We start from the raw sequence: 15015 nt of genomic DNA, 5'->3' as shown, positions 1-15015 counted from the left end.
ATAAAAGGTTTTCATTTTATTTTTTTATAGTTGGCATTCAATATTATATTAGTTTCAGGTGTACAACATAGTGATTCAACATTTATATACATTACTCACTGCTTACCGCAAGTATAGTTACCATCTGTCACCATACAAAGTTATTATGACATTACTGACTATGTTCTCTATGCTGTGCTTTTCATCCCCATGATTTACTTACTTTATAACTGGAAGTTTATACCTCTTAATCCTTTTCACCTATTTTGCCCATCCCCCTACCTCTTCCCCTGTGGCAACCACTAGTTCTCTGTATTTATGAGTCTGTTTCTGTTTGTGTTTTTTTATATTTTACGTATAGATGAAGTTGTATGGTATTTATCTTTCTCTGTCTGACTTATTTCACTTAGCATAATACCCCATAGGCCAACCCACGTTGTCACAAATGGCAAGATTTCATTCTTTGTTATGACTGAGTAATACGCCACTGTGTTATGACTGAGTAATACGCATACACACTGTGTGTGTGTGTGCGTGTGTGTGCGCACGTACACACACACACACACACACACACACACTATATCTTCTTTACCTATTCATCTATTGATACATACTTAGGCTGCTTCAATTTCTTGGGAGTTGTACATAATGCCGTAAACATAGGGGTGCATGTATCTTTCAAATCAGTGTTTTTGTTTTCTTTGGATAAATACCCAGAAGTGGGATTACTGGATCATATGGTATTTGTATTTTTAGTTTTTTGAGGAACCTCCAATACTGTTTTCTATAGTGGGTGCACCAGTTTACATTTCTACCAGTGGTGCACCAGCATCCTCACTACCACTTTAAAACATATTCATTTGAAACTAATTCCTATCCTTAATGATTTTGGGGGTTGCAGGGGGATAGGGAGAAGGGAGGGATATTACTACTATAATTTTTTTCTCTTTATCCCCAGATGATTCTATAAACAGTCTATTAATCTTTTATTCATTGGATGTTTTTGTTTTTCTTTTAGTCCAAGGACAAAATGATGAGAGGCTCTCGCAGAGGATGTGTGAGACTCAGAGTGAGTATTTTTTCATTTTATGGAAACCAATTTTGATGAAAAAAAAATTTGATGGATCATGGAAGTTAAATTTAGTTTAGTTTTCTCACTAATTGTTGGGACAGGCAACTAAAGCTCAGAGAGAAAAAAATGAGTGCCAGAACCAGGAGTAGAACTCAGTTTTTTGGTCATTGATTTAATGTTGTATTCATGACTAATGCAGCAACTGATTTTTTTTTTTTTCTTTAACCTCTATTTTTATAGTCAGAGACAAGAAATTAAATGAATTGTAGTATTGGTAGTAGAGCAAAGAGTAGAAATAACTCTGAAAATCCCCACTTGTAGTTGCTTTTTTTTTTTTTTTTTTTACCTATTCAACACTATTTAATAAGGGTCTAAGTAGCAGTGACATCCAGTAGAAATATAATGTGAGCCATATATATAACTTAAAATTTTGTTGTAGCCACATCTAAAAAGGAAAAACAAATAGGTGAAGTTAATTTTAATAATATATTTTGTTTGGGCCAGTATATCCAGAATGTTATTTCAACATGTAATCAATAAAAATTATTAATGAGATGTTTTACATTTTTTTTTCATATTAAGTCTTCAAAATCTAGTGTGTCCTTTACACATATGGCATATCTCAGTTCAGACTAGCTGCATATCAGGTGCCCAGTAACCCCATATGGCTAGTGGCTACCTTACTGGAGTTTCCATCATTATCCAAATTGCTAAAGGCAAGAAAGAGTACTTGGTTGGGGATATAATTTCTAGTACTCCATTACATCTAAAGATGAGCCTACCTTTATCATAACTGGGTAAATCAGCTTCTAGTAGTCTTTTCTTCCTCAGACTCCTGTTGCTTTCTCTCTGCCATCTTTTTTCTGCATGTTTACTTTTGAAGATGTGAATATATTTGGTAAACATATTGTCTTTATTAGCAGTAGCTAATTGGCAGAAATGGGAAATAACTAAAGAAACCAAATTCTTTTTTTTCCCTTCAATTTATTGAAACTAAAGAAAAACAAAAACAGTGAACTTTTCTCCTACTCCACCCCCAGCTTCTGGCAACTACCAGTCTGTTCGTTGTATCTGTGAACTTGGTGTGTGGTTTGTTGTTGTTGTTGTTGTTTTAGGATTCCACATGTAAGAAAGATCAGACAGTATTTGTTTTTCTTTATCTGACTTGTTTCACGTGTCATAACAGCCTCATGGTCACTTCATGTTGCAAATGACTGGATTTCATTCATTTTTATGGTTGAATAATGCTCCAGTGTGTGTGTGTGTGTGTGTGTATACACATACAGATATATAAAGAAATATATATAACACAATTTCTTTATTCATCCACCAGTGGATACTTAAGTAATTTTCATATCTTTGCTGTTATATATAATGCTGCCGTGAACATGGGGTGCATATATCTTTTTAAATTAGTGTTTTCATGGTCTTCAGATAAATACATAGAAGTATAATTGCTGGGTCATATGGTAGTTCTCATTAATTTTGGAGGAACCTCATACTTTTTTTCTGTAGCGGCTGCACCAATTTACATTTCTACCAACATTACATGAGAGTTATGTTTTCTCCACATCTTCACCAACACTTATTATTTCTTGTCCCTTTTTTTTTAGTTGCTTCATAAAAACAATTATGAAATTTCCCTTCATTTTCTTTCTTATTGAGGTAAAATTGGTTTATAGCATTATATTACTTTCAGGTATACAATATAATAATTTGATATTTGTATACACTACAAAATGATTACAGTAATCTTGTTACCATCTATCACCATGCAGTTGACTTCCTTCACCCATTTTGCACCTTCCAACCCTCTTCCCCTCTGATGACCTGTTCTCTGTAGCCATGAGTTTTGTTTGTTCATTTGCTTTCTTTGAATAAATACCCAGAAGTTGAATAGCTGGATCATATATATGATAGTTCCATTTAATTTTTTGAGGAACCACTGTACTGTTTTCCACAGTGGCTGTACCAATTTACATCCCCACTAACAGTGTACAAGGTTTCCTTTTCTCCATGTTCTCTACAACACTTGTTATTTCTTGTCTTTTTGATAAGTCGTTTTAATAGGTATGAGGTGCTATCTCATGTTTTTTGTTTGTATTTCCCTGATAATCAGTGATGTTGAACACCTTCTCATGTGCCTGTTGGCCACCTTATGTCTTCTTTGGAATAATGTGTCTAAATGGGCACATCCTCTGCCCATTTTTAAATTGGGTTGTTTGGGGTTTTTTTGCTATTGAGTGTATGAGTTCTTTATACATTGTGGATTTTAACCTCTTATTGGTAGGTGACTTGCAAATATTTTTTCCCGTGTAATAAGTTGCATTCTCATTTTGTTGATGATTTCCTTTGCAAGGCAGAATTTTAGTTTGATGTCATCCCACTTGTTTATTTTTGCTCTTGTTGCCTTTGCTTTTGGAGTCAGAACAATGTCAAGGAGCTTACCACTTATGTTTTCCTCAAGTTTTATGGTTTCAGGTCTTATGTTCAAGTCTTTAATCAATTTGAGTTAATTTTTGTGTGCAGTGTAAGAAAATGGTCCACTTTCATTCTTCTGCGTTTCATTGTCCAGTTTTCCCAGCACCATTTATTAAAGAGACTTTTCTTTTCTCATTGTATGTTCTTGGCTCCTTTGTCATAAATTAACTGACCATAGATGTGTGGGTTTATTTCTGGGCTCTCTGTTCTGTTCCATTGATCGATGTGCCTGAAAAATGCTCACAGGTTAAGGGTTCAGTTCTGCAAGCCCACCCTCCACCCTTTACTTCAAATACTAATTGTAAGCCCCAGGCTATTACCTGTGTTTTGACGGACCAGCTACAGATTGGAGGTTCCAACAGCCTCCTCCTTAATTAATTTAAGATTGATTTTCTAGAGCAACTCAGAACTCAGGGAAACATGTTTACCAGTTTACTAAAGGATATAAATCAGCAGCCAGATAAAGAGATATAAGACAAGGTAAGGATAAAGGGTATGGGGCTTCCATGCCCTCTTCAGGCATGCCACTGCCCCCCATCTCCATGTGTTCACTAACCTGGAAGCTCTCTGAACCCAGTCCTTTTGGATTTTTATGGAAGCTTCAGTGCATAGTCATGATTGACTAAGTCTTTGGCCATTGGCTGATTCAGCCTCCAACCTCTCTCCTCTCCATGGTTGGAGGTGGGGTCGACTACAAGTTCCAACTGTTTAATCACATGATTGGTCCTCCTGCCAACAAGCCTGCATCCTTATGTGGGTTCTAAAATTTGCCTTGTTAACAAAAGACACTGTACACTCTCAATACCTAGGAAAATCCAAAGGTTTTGGGAGCTGTAAGTCAGAAACTATAGAAGAAGATAAATATATATGAGAAATATATTTTGGTCTTCTGAATAACCAAATATATATTTCTTATAAATTTCTTATAAATCACTTGCAACATTGTGATTTATGAGAAATATGTATTTGGTTATACAGAAGACCAAAATATATTTCTCATAAATCACAATGTTGCAAGTTGATTTCTAGTTTCATATGATTGTGTTCAGAGAAGATGCTTTATATGATGTCAGTCTTCTTAAATGTATTGAGACTTGTTTTGTGGCCTAATGGGATCTATCCTGGAGAATGTTGCATGTGCACTTAAGGAGAATGTGTATTTTGCTGCTTTTGAATGGAATGTTCTGTTATTTATCTATTAAGTCCATTTGGCCGAATGTGTCTTTTAAGGCCAGTGTTTCTGTATTGATTTTCTGTCTGGTTGATCTATCCATTAATGAAAATATATTGAAGTCCCCTACTATTATTGTATTGTTATCAATTTCTTCCTTTAGGTTTGTTAATATTTGTTTTATATATTTTGGTTCTCCTATGTTGGGTGCATAAATATTTACAAATGTTATATCCTATTTTGGATTGACCCATTTATCATTATGTAATACTTTTCTTTGTCTTTTATTACAGTCTTTGTTTTAAAGTCTATTTTGTCTGATATAAGGATAGCTAAACAAGTTTTCTTTTGATTTTCATTTGTACAGAATATCTTTTTCTGTCCTTTCAGTTTCAGTCTGCATGTGTCCTTTGATCTGAAGTGAGTCTCTTTCAGGTGACAAATAAAGGAGTCTAGTTGTTGTTTTTGTGTGTGTGTGTTTGTTTTTTAGCCCATTCTGCCACTCTTTGTCTTTTGATTGGGAATTTAGTTCATTTACATTTAAAGTAATCATTGATAAGTATGTATTTATAGCCATTTTGTTATTTGTTTTCTGGTTGTTTTTGTAGTTCCTCTCTGTTCTTTTCTGTTGCTCTCTACCCTTGTGGTTTCATGTCTTTCTTTAGTATTATGTTTAGATTACTTTTTCATTATAGGCTTTTGCTTTGCAGTTGGCCATGGGGTTCACAAATAACAGCCTTTATAGATAACAGCATATTTTAAGTCAATAACAACTTATAAAAACTCTACATTTTTGTTACCCTTCCACCATGTTTTATGTTTTTGATGTCATATTTTACATCGTTTTATTTTGTGTATCCCTTAACTAATTATTGCAGTTATAGTTGGTTTTACTATTTTTGTCTTTTAACCTTTATACTAGCTTTATAAATGGTTAATCTCTCACCTTTACTATCTTTAGCCTTACTAGTGAGTTTTTTACTTCCATATGTTTTCTTGTTATTAGATGGTGCCTTTTCTTTTCAGCTTAAAGATGTCACTTTAACATTAATTAAAAGGCCAGTTTATTTATTTGTTTATTTATTTATTTGTTTATTTATTTAAATATGAAATTTATTGTCAAATTGGTTTCTATATAACATCCAGTGCTCATCCCAACAGGTGCCCTCCTCAATGGTCATCACCCACTTTCCCCTCCCTCCCACCCCCCATCAACCCTCAGTTTATTCTCAGTTTTTAAGAGTCTCTTATGGTTTGGCTCCCTCCCTCTCTTTCTTTTTTTTCTCCTTCCCCTCCCCCATGGTCTTCTGTTAAGTTTCTCAGGCTCCACATAAGAGTGAAAACATATGGTATCAGTCTTTCTCTGTATGACTTATTTCACTTAGCATAACACTCTCCAGTTCCATCCACATTGCTACAAAAGGCCGTATTTCATTCTTTCTCATTGTAAAAGGCCAGTTTAATGGTGATGAATTCCTTTATCATGTACTTGCCTGGAAAATTCTCTTTCTCCTGAACTTTTGAATGATAACTTGGCTGAGTACAGTATTCTTGATTGGAAGTTTTTTCTTTCAGCACTTTGAATATAACATTCACTCCCTTCTGACCTATGAAGTTTTTGCTAAAAAATCTTACATGAGTTCTCTTGTATATCACAAGTCTTTTTTTAAGAGTCTCTTTTTGGCGTGCCTGGGTGGCTCAGTTGGTTGTGTCTGACTTTGGGTCATGTCATGATCTCGTGGTTTGTGAGTTGGAGCCCCACATTGGGCTCTGTGCTGACAGCTCAAGAGCCTGGAGTCTGCCTCAGATTCTGTGTTTGCCTCTCTCTCTGCCCCTCCCCCTGCTTGCACTCTGTCTGTCTCTCTCAAAAATAAACATTAAAAAAAATTAAAAAAAAAAGATTCTCTCTGTAACTTCTGATATTTTATTAATTTATTTTTAAAAGTTTATTTATTCTGGGGTGCCTGGGTGGCTCAGTCGGTTGAGTGTCCGACTTTGGCGTAGGCCATGATCTCGCGGCTTGTAAGTTTGAGCCCCGCGTCAGGCTCTGTGCTGACAGCTCAGATCCTGGAGCCTGCTTCGGATTCTGTGTCTCCCTCTCTCTCTGCCCCTCCCCCACTCACACTCTATCTCTCTCTCCTTCAAAAATAAATAAATATTAAAAAATTTTTTTTAAAATAAATAAAAGTTTATTTATTCTGAGAGAACGTGCGTGTAAGCAGGGGAGGGGCAGAGAGGAAGAGAGAATCCCAAGCAGGCTCCACCTCAGCAGCGTGAAGTCTGATGCAGGGCTTGAACCCACACACTGTGAGATCATGACCTGAGCTGAAACCAAGAGTTGGACACTTAACCAACTGAACCACCCAGGTGCCCTGACATTTTAGTTATAGTGTGTCTTGATATGGATATCTTTGGGTTCATCTTATTGGTAACTCTCTGTACTTCCTGGACCTGTATGTCTGTTTCTTTCCCCAGGTTAGGGAAATTTTTAACCACTATTTCTTCAAATAAGACTCTTGCCCCTTTCTCTCACTCTTCTGGGAGCCCTGTGATGCAAATGTTAGCTTATTTGATGTCTCATATGTCCCTTAAACTGTCTTCCCTTTTTTTTTCATCCTTTTGCTGTTCTGCTTGGGTGAGTTCCACTGCTTTGTCTTCAAGTTGACTGATGTTTTTTTCTGCTTCATCTAATCTGCTGTTGAACCCCTTGAGTGTTGGGTGTTTTTTTTTTTGTTTTTTTTTTTTTAAGTAGGCTCTATGTCTAGTATGGAGTACAATGTGGGGCTTGAACTCATGAACCTGAGATCAAGACCTGAGCTGAGATCAGGAGTTGGACACTTAACCGACTGGGCCACTGAAACACACCTCAAGTATTTTTCAGTTCAATTAGCGTATTCAGTTCTGTGACTTCTATTTTGTACTTTTTCATATTTTCTATTTCTCTAAGTTCCCCTATGTTTATCCATTCTTCTCTCCAGTTTGGTGAGCATCCCTATGACTATTTTTTTTTTTTAATGTTTACTTTTGAGAGAGAGAGAGAGAAACGGTGTGAGCAGGAGAGGGGCAGAGAGAGGGAAACACAGAATCTGAAGTAGGCTCCAGGCTCCGAGCTGTCAGCACAGAGCCTGATGTGGGGCTCAAACTCACGAGCTGTGAGAACATGACCTGATCTCAAGTCAGGTGCTTAACCGACTGAGCCTCCCAGGTTCCCCACATCCTTATGACTATTAAGTTGAACTCTTAGGTAAATTACTTGTCTCTGTTTCAAGGTTTTTTTCTGAGGTTTTATCTTGGTCTTTCATTTGGAACATACTCTGTTTTTTCATTTTGCTTGACTCTCACCCACCTCTCCCAGTCTTGAAGGAGTGGCCTCATGTAGGAGGTGAAACTTGTCATTCAACCCTTCCTTAGCTCTTGGTTGTCTTTCAAACCTTAATGCTTGTCCAAGCAACTTGTTGTATTTGTAATAGCTCCCAGTAGTTTAGGATGTGCCAAGATTTGTCAGTGTCCCAAAGGGGAGGATCTCAGCACCTGTATTCAAACTGACTGGAAGCCAGACCCTGAGGTCTGAGCTTTTAAATGTATGGAATTATAGGGATGCCTGGGTGGCTCAGTTGGTTAAGCGCTTGACTTTGGCTCAGGTCACGATCTCACGGTTTGTGAGTTCAAGCCCCATGTTGGGCTCTGTGCTGACAGCTCGGAGCCTGGAGCCTGCTTCGGATTCTGTGTCTCCCTCTCTGTCTGCCCCTCCCTGACTCATGCTTTGTCTATCTCTCAAAAATAAATAAACATTAAAAAAATTAATAACCCCCCCTCAAAAGTATGCAATTATATACAGTCCTTTGGGACTGTAAATGTAAGCCCTACTGGCTATCAGAGCCAGGCCATCTGGAGGCATCTCCTGGATGTCAGTCACACAGAAATTGGGGCTGCAGATGCATGTATGAGCTCTTTTTTTGGGTGATACCAGCGAACTCGAGCAAGGCAGAGGAAGAGGGCCAAGATGGTGTCCACAGCCTATGTTTCCTGAGAACAGCTCCATAGGTCACTAATTATGTGCCACATGTGAAGCCTGCCTCTCAAACCAAAGCTACTGGATGAGCAAAGGGGTCCCCTTCACAGAAAGATTGGGGAGTGTGCCCTAATCTGCTCTTTGTGTAGTTGTAGCCTGCCAAGACCCATCTCTTCTCTTACCACAATCTTATGGGACCCAGCAATGCAACCCACCCTGGCCACTATAGCCAGGTAATTAAAGGACATTCCTTGGGCAGTAGCCAGAAAATCTGGCTGGGCTTCAGGCATAAAAACCAGGGTACCAGACATGTGTAAAGCTTCCGTCCAGGAGACACTGGTGCTCTGGTGTGTGGCAGAAGATGAATGTGAAGGTAGCGGCCACCCTTCAAGGTCTCGGGAAAGGATTACAGTTCATCCCAGGATGCATGTTTAATTAAAAGCCCCTCAGGCTGTAGTCCTGATGTTTAGCTAGTTTCCTTCACAGAAAGACCGAGCTCCTGGGTCTGTTGCCTCTTGTACTTTGGGGTGGTAACCATTTAAGAATTTTTTCTCTGTTGGTTACAGACTGTGGGACCCACAAATGTAAACCCCACTGGTTACCAAAGTAAGGTGATATAGAGGGGTCCCCTGGTAGAAATTGCAAAAATCAGAGCAGCAGATGAGTATACTCTTCTTTCTGGGTGACACTGATTATTACAGTCCTATGGGACCAGGAGTGCAAGCTCCCCTGGCCTCCAGATCAAGAGGCATCTCCTAGGCAGTAGCCTGCCACAGTCGGGCACTAGACATATGTAAAAGCTCCCTTCCAAGAGATACTCTCCAGCATAGCAAAAGGAGAGTGTGAAAATGGCATCCACCAGTTTCTATCCGTGGATAATATTCCTAGAGGCTTTTAGATGTGTGTATTAAATTAGATGCCTGCCTGTTAGGCTGATGCTTTAGTATTAGCAGGTGAGCTTCCTTCACTTTAAGTCTGGGTGTGATCAGCTGTCTGTGAGCTGGGCCTTGGGGTGGGTGAATCAGAGCACTTGAGCCTTTTAAGAGCAGTTTCCCAGCTTCCTGGAGTCTTGTGGGTCTCCAGATGCAAGTCCAGTTGATTTTCAAAGATGTTTTGTCTCTCGAGTGTATGTCTTAAAAGTTGGGATGCCTGATGTGAGGTTTGAATCCTTTGTTCCTCAAGGAGAAACTCCAGGTTTTGAGTTCTCTCCTGGTAATGGGATGCAGTACCTGGAGTATGGTTTATGGTAAGATTTTGTCCCAGCCTCTCCTACCCACTTTGATGTTTTCATCTCATTCGTTGGATGTGTAGTTTGTCACTCAACCAGCATTTAAGGTTTTTGAAAGAGGAAATTATTCCATGTGTAACTGTAGACTCAGTATGTTTGTGGGAGGAGGTGAGTTCAGGATCTTCCTATGTTGCCATCTTGTATCAGAATCCAAAAACAAAATCTAATGGGAAAATCTCGTGCAGAGATACAAATAAGTATGGTGAATTTGCAGGATGGAAATGAGATAGACAGGCTTGTTCTGAGCTGATGATGTATATGTGATAGCATTAAGGTTTTTTAAAATTCAACTTATTATACTGTTTATTGTTTTTTTCTTTCCACTGGTTTCTCTTTTGTTGCCTTGGTTTTATTGTTTTTCTAAGCACTGTTATTGACCTTAGTCACTGCTCAGTCTGGTATTAACTGCTTTCTTGGCTGGAGATAGCTAAGTAGACTTTGGCAGAGCTGTTTTGAGACAGCTCTTCAGTTGAATTCAATCTGAATTTGGACCAATGTCCCATTGTTACATTTAATGGACTATTTTTTTTCTTTTAAATGTAGCTTAATTACTAACCCTTGTGACTACCATCCAGGTTAAGAAATAGAATTTTGGCAGGTATGCTGGAAGCCTCTTTATGTGCCCTATTTAAATTACAGGCCCCTCCCTGTCTCTTAAAGTAACCACTATTTTATTATAGCAATCACTTCTTGGATTTACATTCCTAAATTCTATACTTTGGTCTTGCCCTTCTTTTTAACTTGATAACATTTATTTGTAAGTTACCTATTGAAGAATCCAGATCCTTTGACCTATAGATTTCCATAGTGTGGATTTTACTGATTGCACACAGCTGTAATTCTGCATACTCCTCTTGCCCTCTGTTTTTCCTGCAAATTAGCAAGCGGATGCACAGACTAGATCAGACTCAGGTTTGATCCTTTTGGTAACACTATAGGGGGTGGTATGTTCTTTTATCAAGAGATATGTAATGTCTGGTTTTTGCTCATGATTGATATTAGCAGCTACTGATGCTTAGTACATAGATTCATTAACTCATTTTGTGATTGCAAAATTGTGATATTTCATCATTTTGTTTTAATTTTTATGAGAAATGATTTTACAAGGAGATAGTTCTCTTCATGTATTTGCTTACCCAGTGCTACAGATCAAATAAATAGGATAAGTGCTTGATTATTTCCTTTTACTCACCCAGTTTTCAAGATAGTGAATTGACTTAAAATAATACTGATTTAGGGGTGCTTGGGTGACTCAGTTGGTTAAGTGTCCAGCTTCAGCTCAGGTCATGATCTCATGGTTTGTGAGTTCCAGCCCCGCCTCAGGCTCTGTGCTGACAGCTTGGAGCCTAGAGCCTGCTTCATATTCTGTGTTTCCCTCTTTCTCTGCCCCTTCCCTGCTCACACTCTGTCTCTCTCAAAAATAAATAAACTTAAAAAAAATAATACTGATATATATATGTGTGTGTGTGTGTATACACACACACACACACACATACATAAATTGATAGCAGACTCAAACAGATATTTGTACACCCATATTCATAGCAGCATTACTCACAGTAGCCTAGAAGCAGAAGCAACCCGGTATTCATTCAGTAGATGAATGGATATACAAAGTGGTGTGTGTGTGTGTGTGTGTGTGTGTGTGTGTGTGTGTGTATAATAGAATATTATTTAGTCTTAAAAAGGAAGGAAATTCTGACACATGCTACAACATGGATGAACCTTGAGGACATTATACTAAGTGAAATAAACCAGTCACAAAAAGATAATACTGTATGATTCTACTTAGTTGAGGTAACTAGAGTAGTCAAATTCATGGAAAGTGGTAGTTTCCACGGGTTGAGGGGAAGGGAAATTGGGAAGTTAGTGTTTAATGGGTACATGGCTATAGATTGGGAAAATGAAAAAGTTCTGGAGATGGATATTGATGATCACACAACAGTGTGAATATACTTAATGCCGCTAAATTAAACACTTAAAAATGTTTGAATGGTAAATTTTATATGTGTTTCAGCACAATTAAAAAACATCTACCTGAAAAGGAAAAAAAAAAACCCCACACCATTGCCTCTTTATTATCTCAGTTCTGTAAATGAGACACTTCAGAAGCATTCTCTGCTTAAGGTCTCACAAGGCTGAAATCAAGGTATTGACTGGGCTGGGTTCCTTCCTTCCTTCCTTCCTTCCTTCCTTCCTTCCTTCCTTCCTTTCTTTAATTTTACTCTCAAGTTAGTTAACATACAATGCAGTCTTGGCTTCAGGAGTAGAATCCAGTGATTCATCACTTATATATAACACCCAGTGCTCATCCCAACAAGTGCCCTCTTCAATGCCCATCACCTATTTTCTCCACCCCCCCCCCACGCTCCACCCCCATCAACCCTCAGTTTGTTCTCTGTATTTAAGAATCTCTTACAAAAGGGAACCCTCTTGCACTGTTGGTGGGAATGCAAATTGGTGCAGCCACTCTGGAAAACAGTGTGGAGGTTCCTCAAAAAATTAAAAATAGACCTACCCTATGACCCTGCAATAGCACAGCTAGGAATTTACCCAAGGCACGCAGGAGTACTGATGCATAGGGGCACTTGTACCCCAATGTTTATAGCAGCGCTCTCAACAATAGCCAAATTATGGAAAGAGCCTAAATGTCCATCAACTGATGAATGGATAAAGAAATTGTGGTTTTTATGCACAATGGAGTACTATGTGGCAATGAGAAAGAATGAAATATGGCCCTTTGTAGCAACATGGATGGAACTGGAGAGTGTTATGCTAAGTGAAATAAGCCATACAGAGAAAGACAGATACCATATGTTTTCACTCTTATGTGGATCCTGAGAAACTTAACAGAAACCCATGGGGAGGGGGAGGGGGAGGGAGAAGGGAAGGGGAAAAAAAAAAAGGAGGTTAGAGTGGGAGAGAGCCAAAGCATAAGAGACTCTTAAAACTGAGAACAAACTGAGGGTTGATGGGGGGTGGGAGAGAGGGAAGGGTGGGTGATGGGTATTGAGGAGGGCACCTTTTGGGATGAGCACTGGGTGTTGTATGGAAACCAATTTGACAATAAACTTCATATATTGAAAAAAATTAAAAAAAAGAATCTCTTACGGTTTACCTACCTCTCTGCATTTATCTTATTTTTCCTACCCTTCCCCTGTTTCTCAAATTCCATGAGCGAAATCATGTGATATCTGTCTTTCTCTGACTGACTTATTTTGCTTAGCTTAATACCCTCCAGTTCTATCCATGTTGTTGCAAATGGCAAGATTTCATTCTTTTTCATTGCCGAGTAGAATTCCATTGTGTGTGTGTGTGTGTGTGTGTGTGTGTGTGTGTGTGTGTGTTCCCCTTTCTCCACATCCTTGCCAACATCTATTGTTTCCTGAGTTGTTAATTTTAGCTACTCTTACCAGTGTGAGGTGGTATCTCATTGTGGTTTTGATTTGTATTTCCCAGATGATGAGTAATTTTAAGTATCTTTTCATGTGTCTATTTGCCATCTGGATGTGTTCTTTGGAAAAGTGTCTGTTCATGTCCTCTATCCATTTCTTCACTGAGTTGTTTTTTTGGGTTTTGATTAGGTAGAGTATCATGTCATCTGCGAAGAGTGAAAGTTTGACAACTTCTTTGCCAATTTGAATGCCTTTTATTTCATTTTGTTGTCTGATTGCTGATTGACTTCCGATACTATGTTAAACAACAGTGGTGAGAGTGGACATCCCTGTCATGTTCCTGATCTCAGGGGGAAAGTTCTCATTTTTTCCCCATTGAGGATATTAGCTGTGGGCCTTTCATATATGGCTTTTATGATGTTAAGGTATGTTCCTTCTATCCCAGCTTTCTTGAGGGTTTTTATTAAGAAAGGATGCTGTATTTTGTCAGATGCTTTTTCTGTATCTATTGTGACAGGATCATATGGTTCTTATCCTTTCTTCTGTTAATGTGATGTATCATATTGACTGGTTTGCGAATATTGAACTAGCCCTGCAACCCGGAATGAATCCCACTTGATCATGGTGAATAATACTTTTAATATACTGTTGATTTCGATTTGCTAGTATCCTGTTGAAAATTTTTGCATCCATGTTCATCAAGGATATTGGCCTGTAATTCTCCTTTTTAGTGGGGTCTTTGTCTGGTTTAGGAATCAAAGTAGTGCTGGCTTCATAGAATGAGTCTGGAGGCTTTCCTTCAGTTTCTATTTTTTGGAACAGTTTGAGAAGAATAGGTATTAACTCTTCTTTAAATGTCTTCTACAATTCCCCTGGGAAGCTATCTGGCCCAAGACTCTTATTTTTTGGGAGATTTTTGATAACCTATTTAATTTCTTTGCTGGTTATGGGACTGTTCAAACTTTTCTATTTCTTCCAGTTTGAGTTTTGGTAGTGTGTGAGTGTCTAGGAATTTGTCCATTTCTTCCAGATTGTCCAGTTTGTTGGCATATAATTTTTCATAGTACTAATAATTATATTTCTGTGATGTTGGTTGTCATCTCTCCTCTTTCATTTGTGATTTTATCTGTTTGAGTTCTCTGTCTTTTCTTTTTGAGAAGTCTGGCTAGGGGTTTATCAATTTTATTTATTCTTTCAAAACACCAGCTCTTAGATTCATTGATCTGTTCTACTGTTTGGGTTTTTTTTTTTTTTTTTTTGAATTCTATGTTGTTTATTTCTGCTCTCATCTTTATTATTTCTCTTCTGCTAGCTTTAGGCTTTCTTTGCTGTTGGCTTTCTAGCTCCTTTAGGTATAAGGTTAGGTTGTGTATTTGGGACCTTTCTTGCTTCTTGAGATAGGCCTGAATTGCAATGTGTTTTTCTCTTAGGACTGCCTTTGCTGCATCCCAAAGGGTTTGGACTGTCATGTTTCATTTTCATTTGTTTGTATGTTTTTAAATTTCTTGTTTAATTTCCTGGTTGACCCATTCATTCTTTAGTACGATGTTCTTTAAACTCCGTGTATTTGGGGGCTTTCTAGATTTTTTCTTGTGGTTTATTTCAAGTTTCATAGTG

General features: G+C 38.1%; 1 protein-coding gene across 7 annotated transcripts in view; it reads left to right on the top strand.

Annotated features, from left to right (window-relative positions):
* OSBPL9 (oxysterol binding protein like 9) overlaps positions 1 to 15015 on the top strand; it is a 192109-nt gene that overhangs the window by 41878 nt on the left and 135216 nt on the right. For all 7 annotated transcript variants that reach the window (XM_060624267.2, XM_060624269.2, XM_060624266.2 and 4 more), the window contains exon 2: positions 998 to 1048. In XM_060624267.2, coding sequence (XP_060480250.1) covers positions 998 to 1048 — 51 coding nt within the window. The remainder of the gene's footprint in view (positions 1 to 997; positions 1049 to 15015) is intronic.

This window comes from Panthera onca, chromosome C1 (genome assembly GCF_046562875.1).
Source record: "Panthera onca isolate mPanOnc1 chromosome C1, mPanOnc1 haplotype 2, whole genome shotgun sequence".
NCBI lineage: Eukaryota > Metazoa > Chordata > Mammalia > Carnivora > Felidae > Panthera > Panthera onca.
This window is presented reverse-complemented; position numbering and strand designations above follow the sequence as displayed.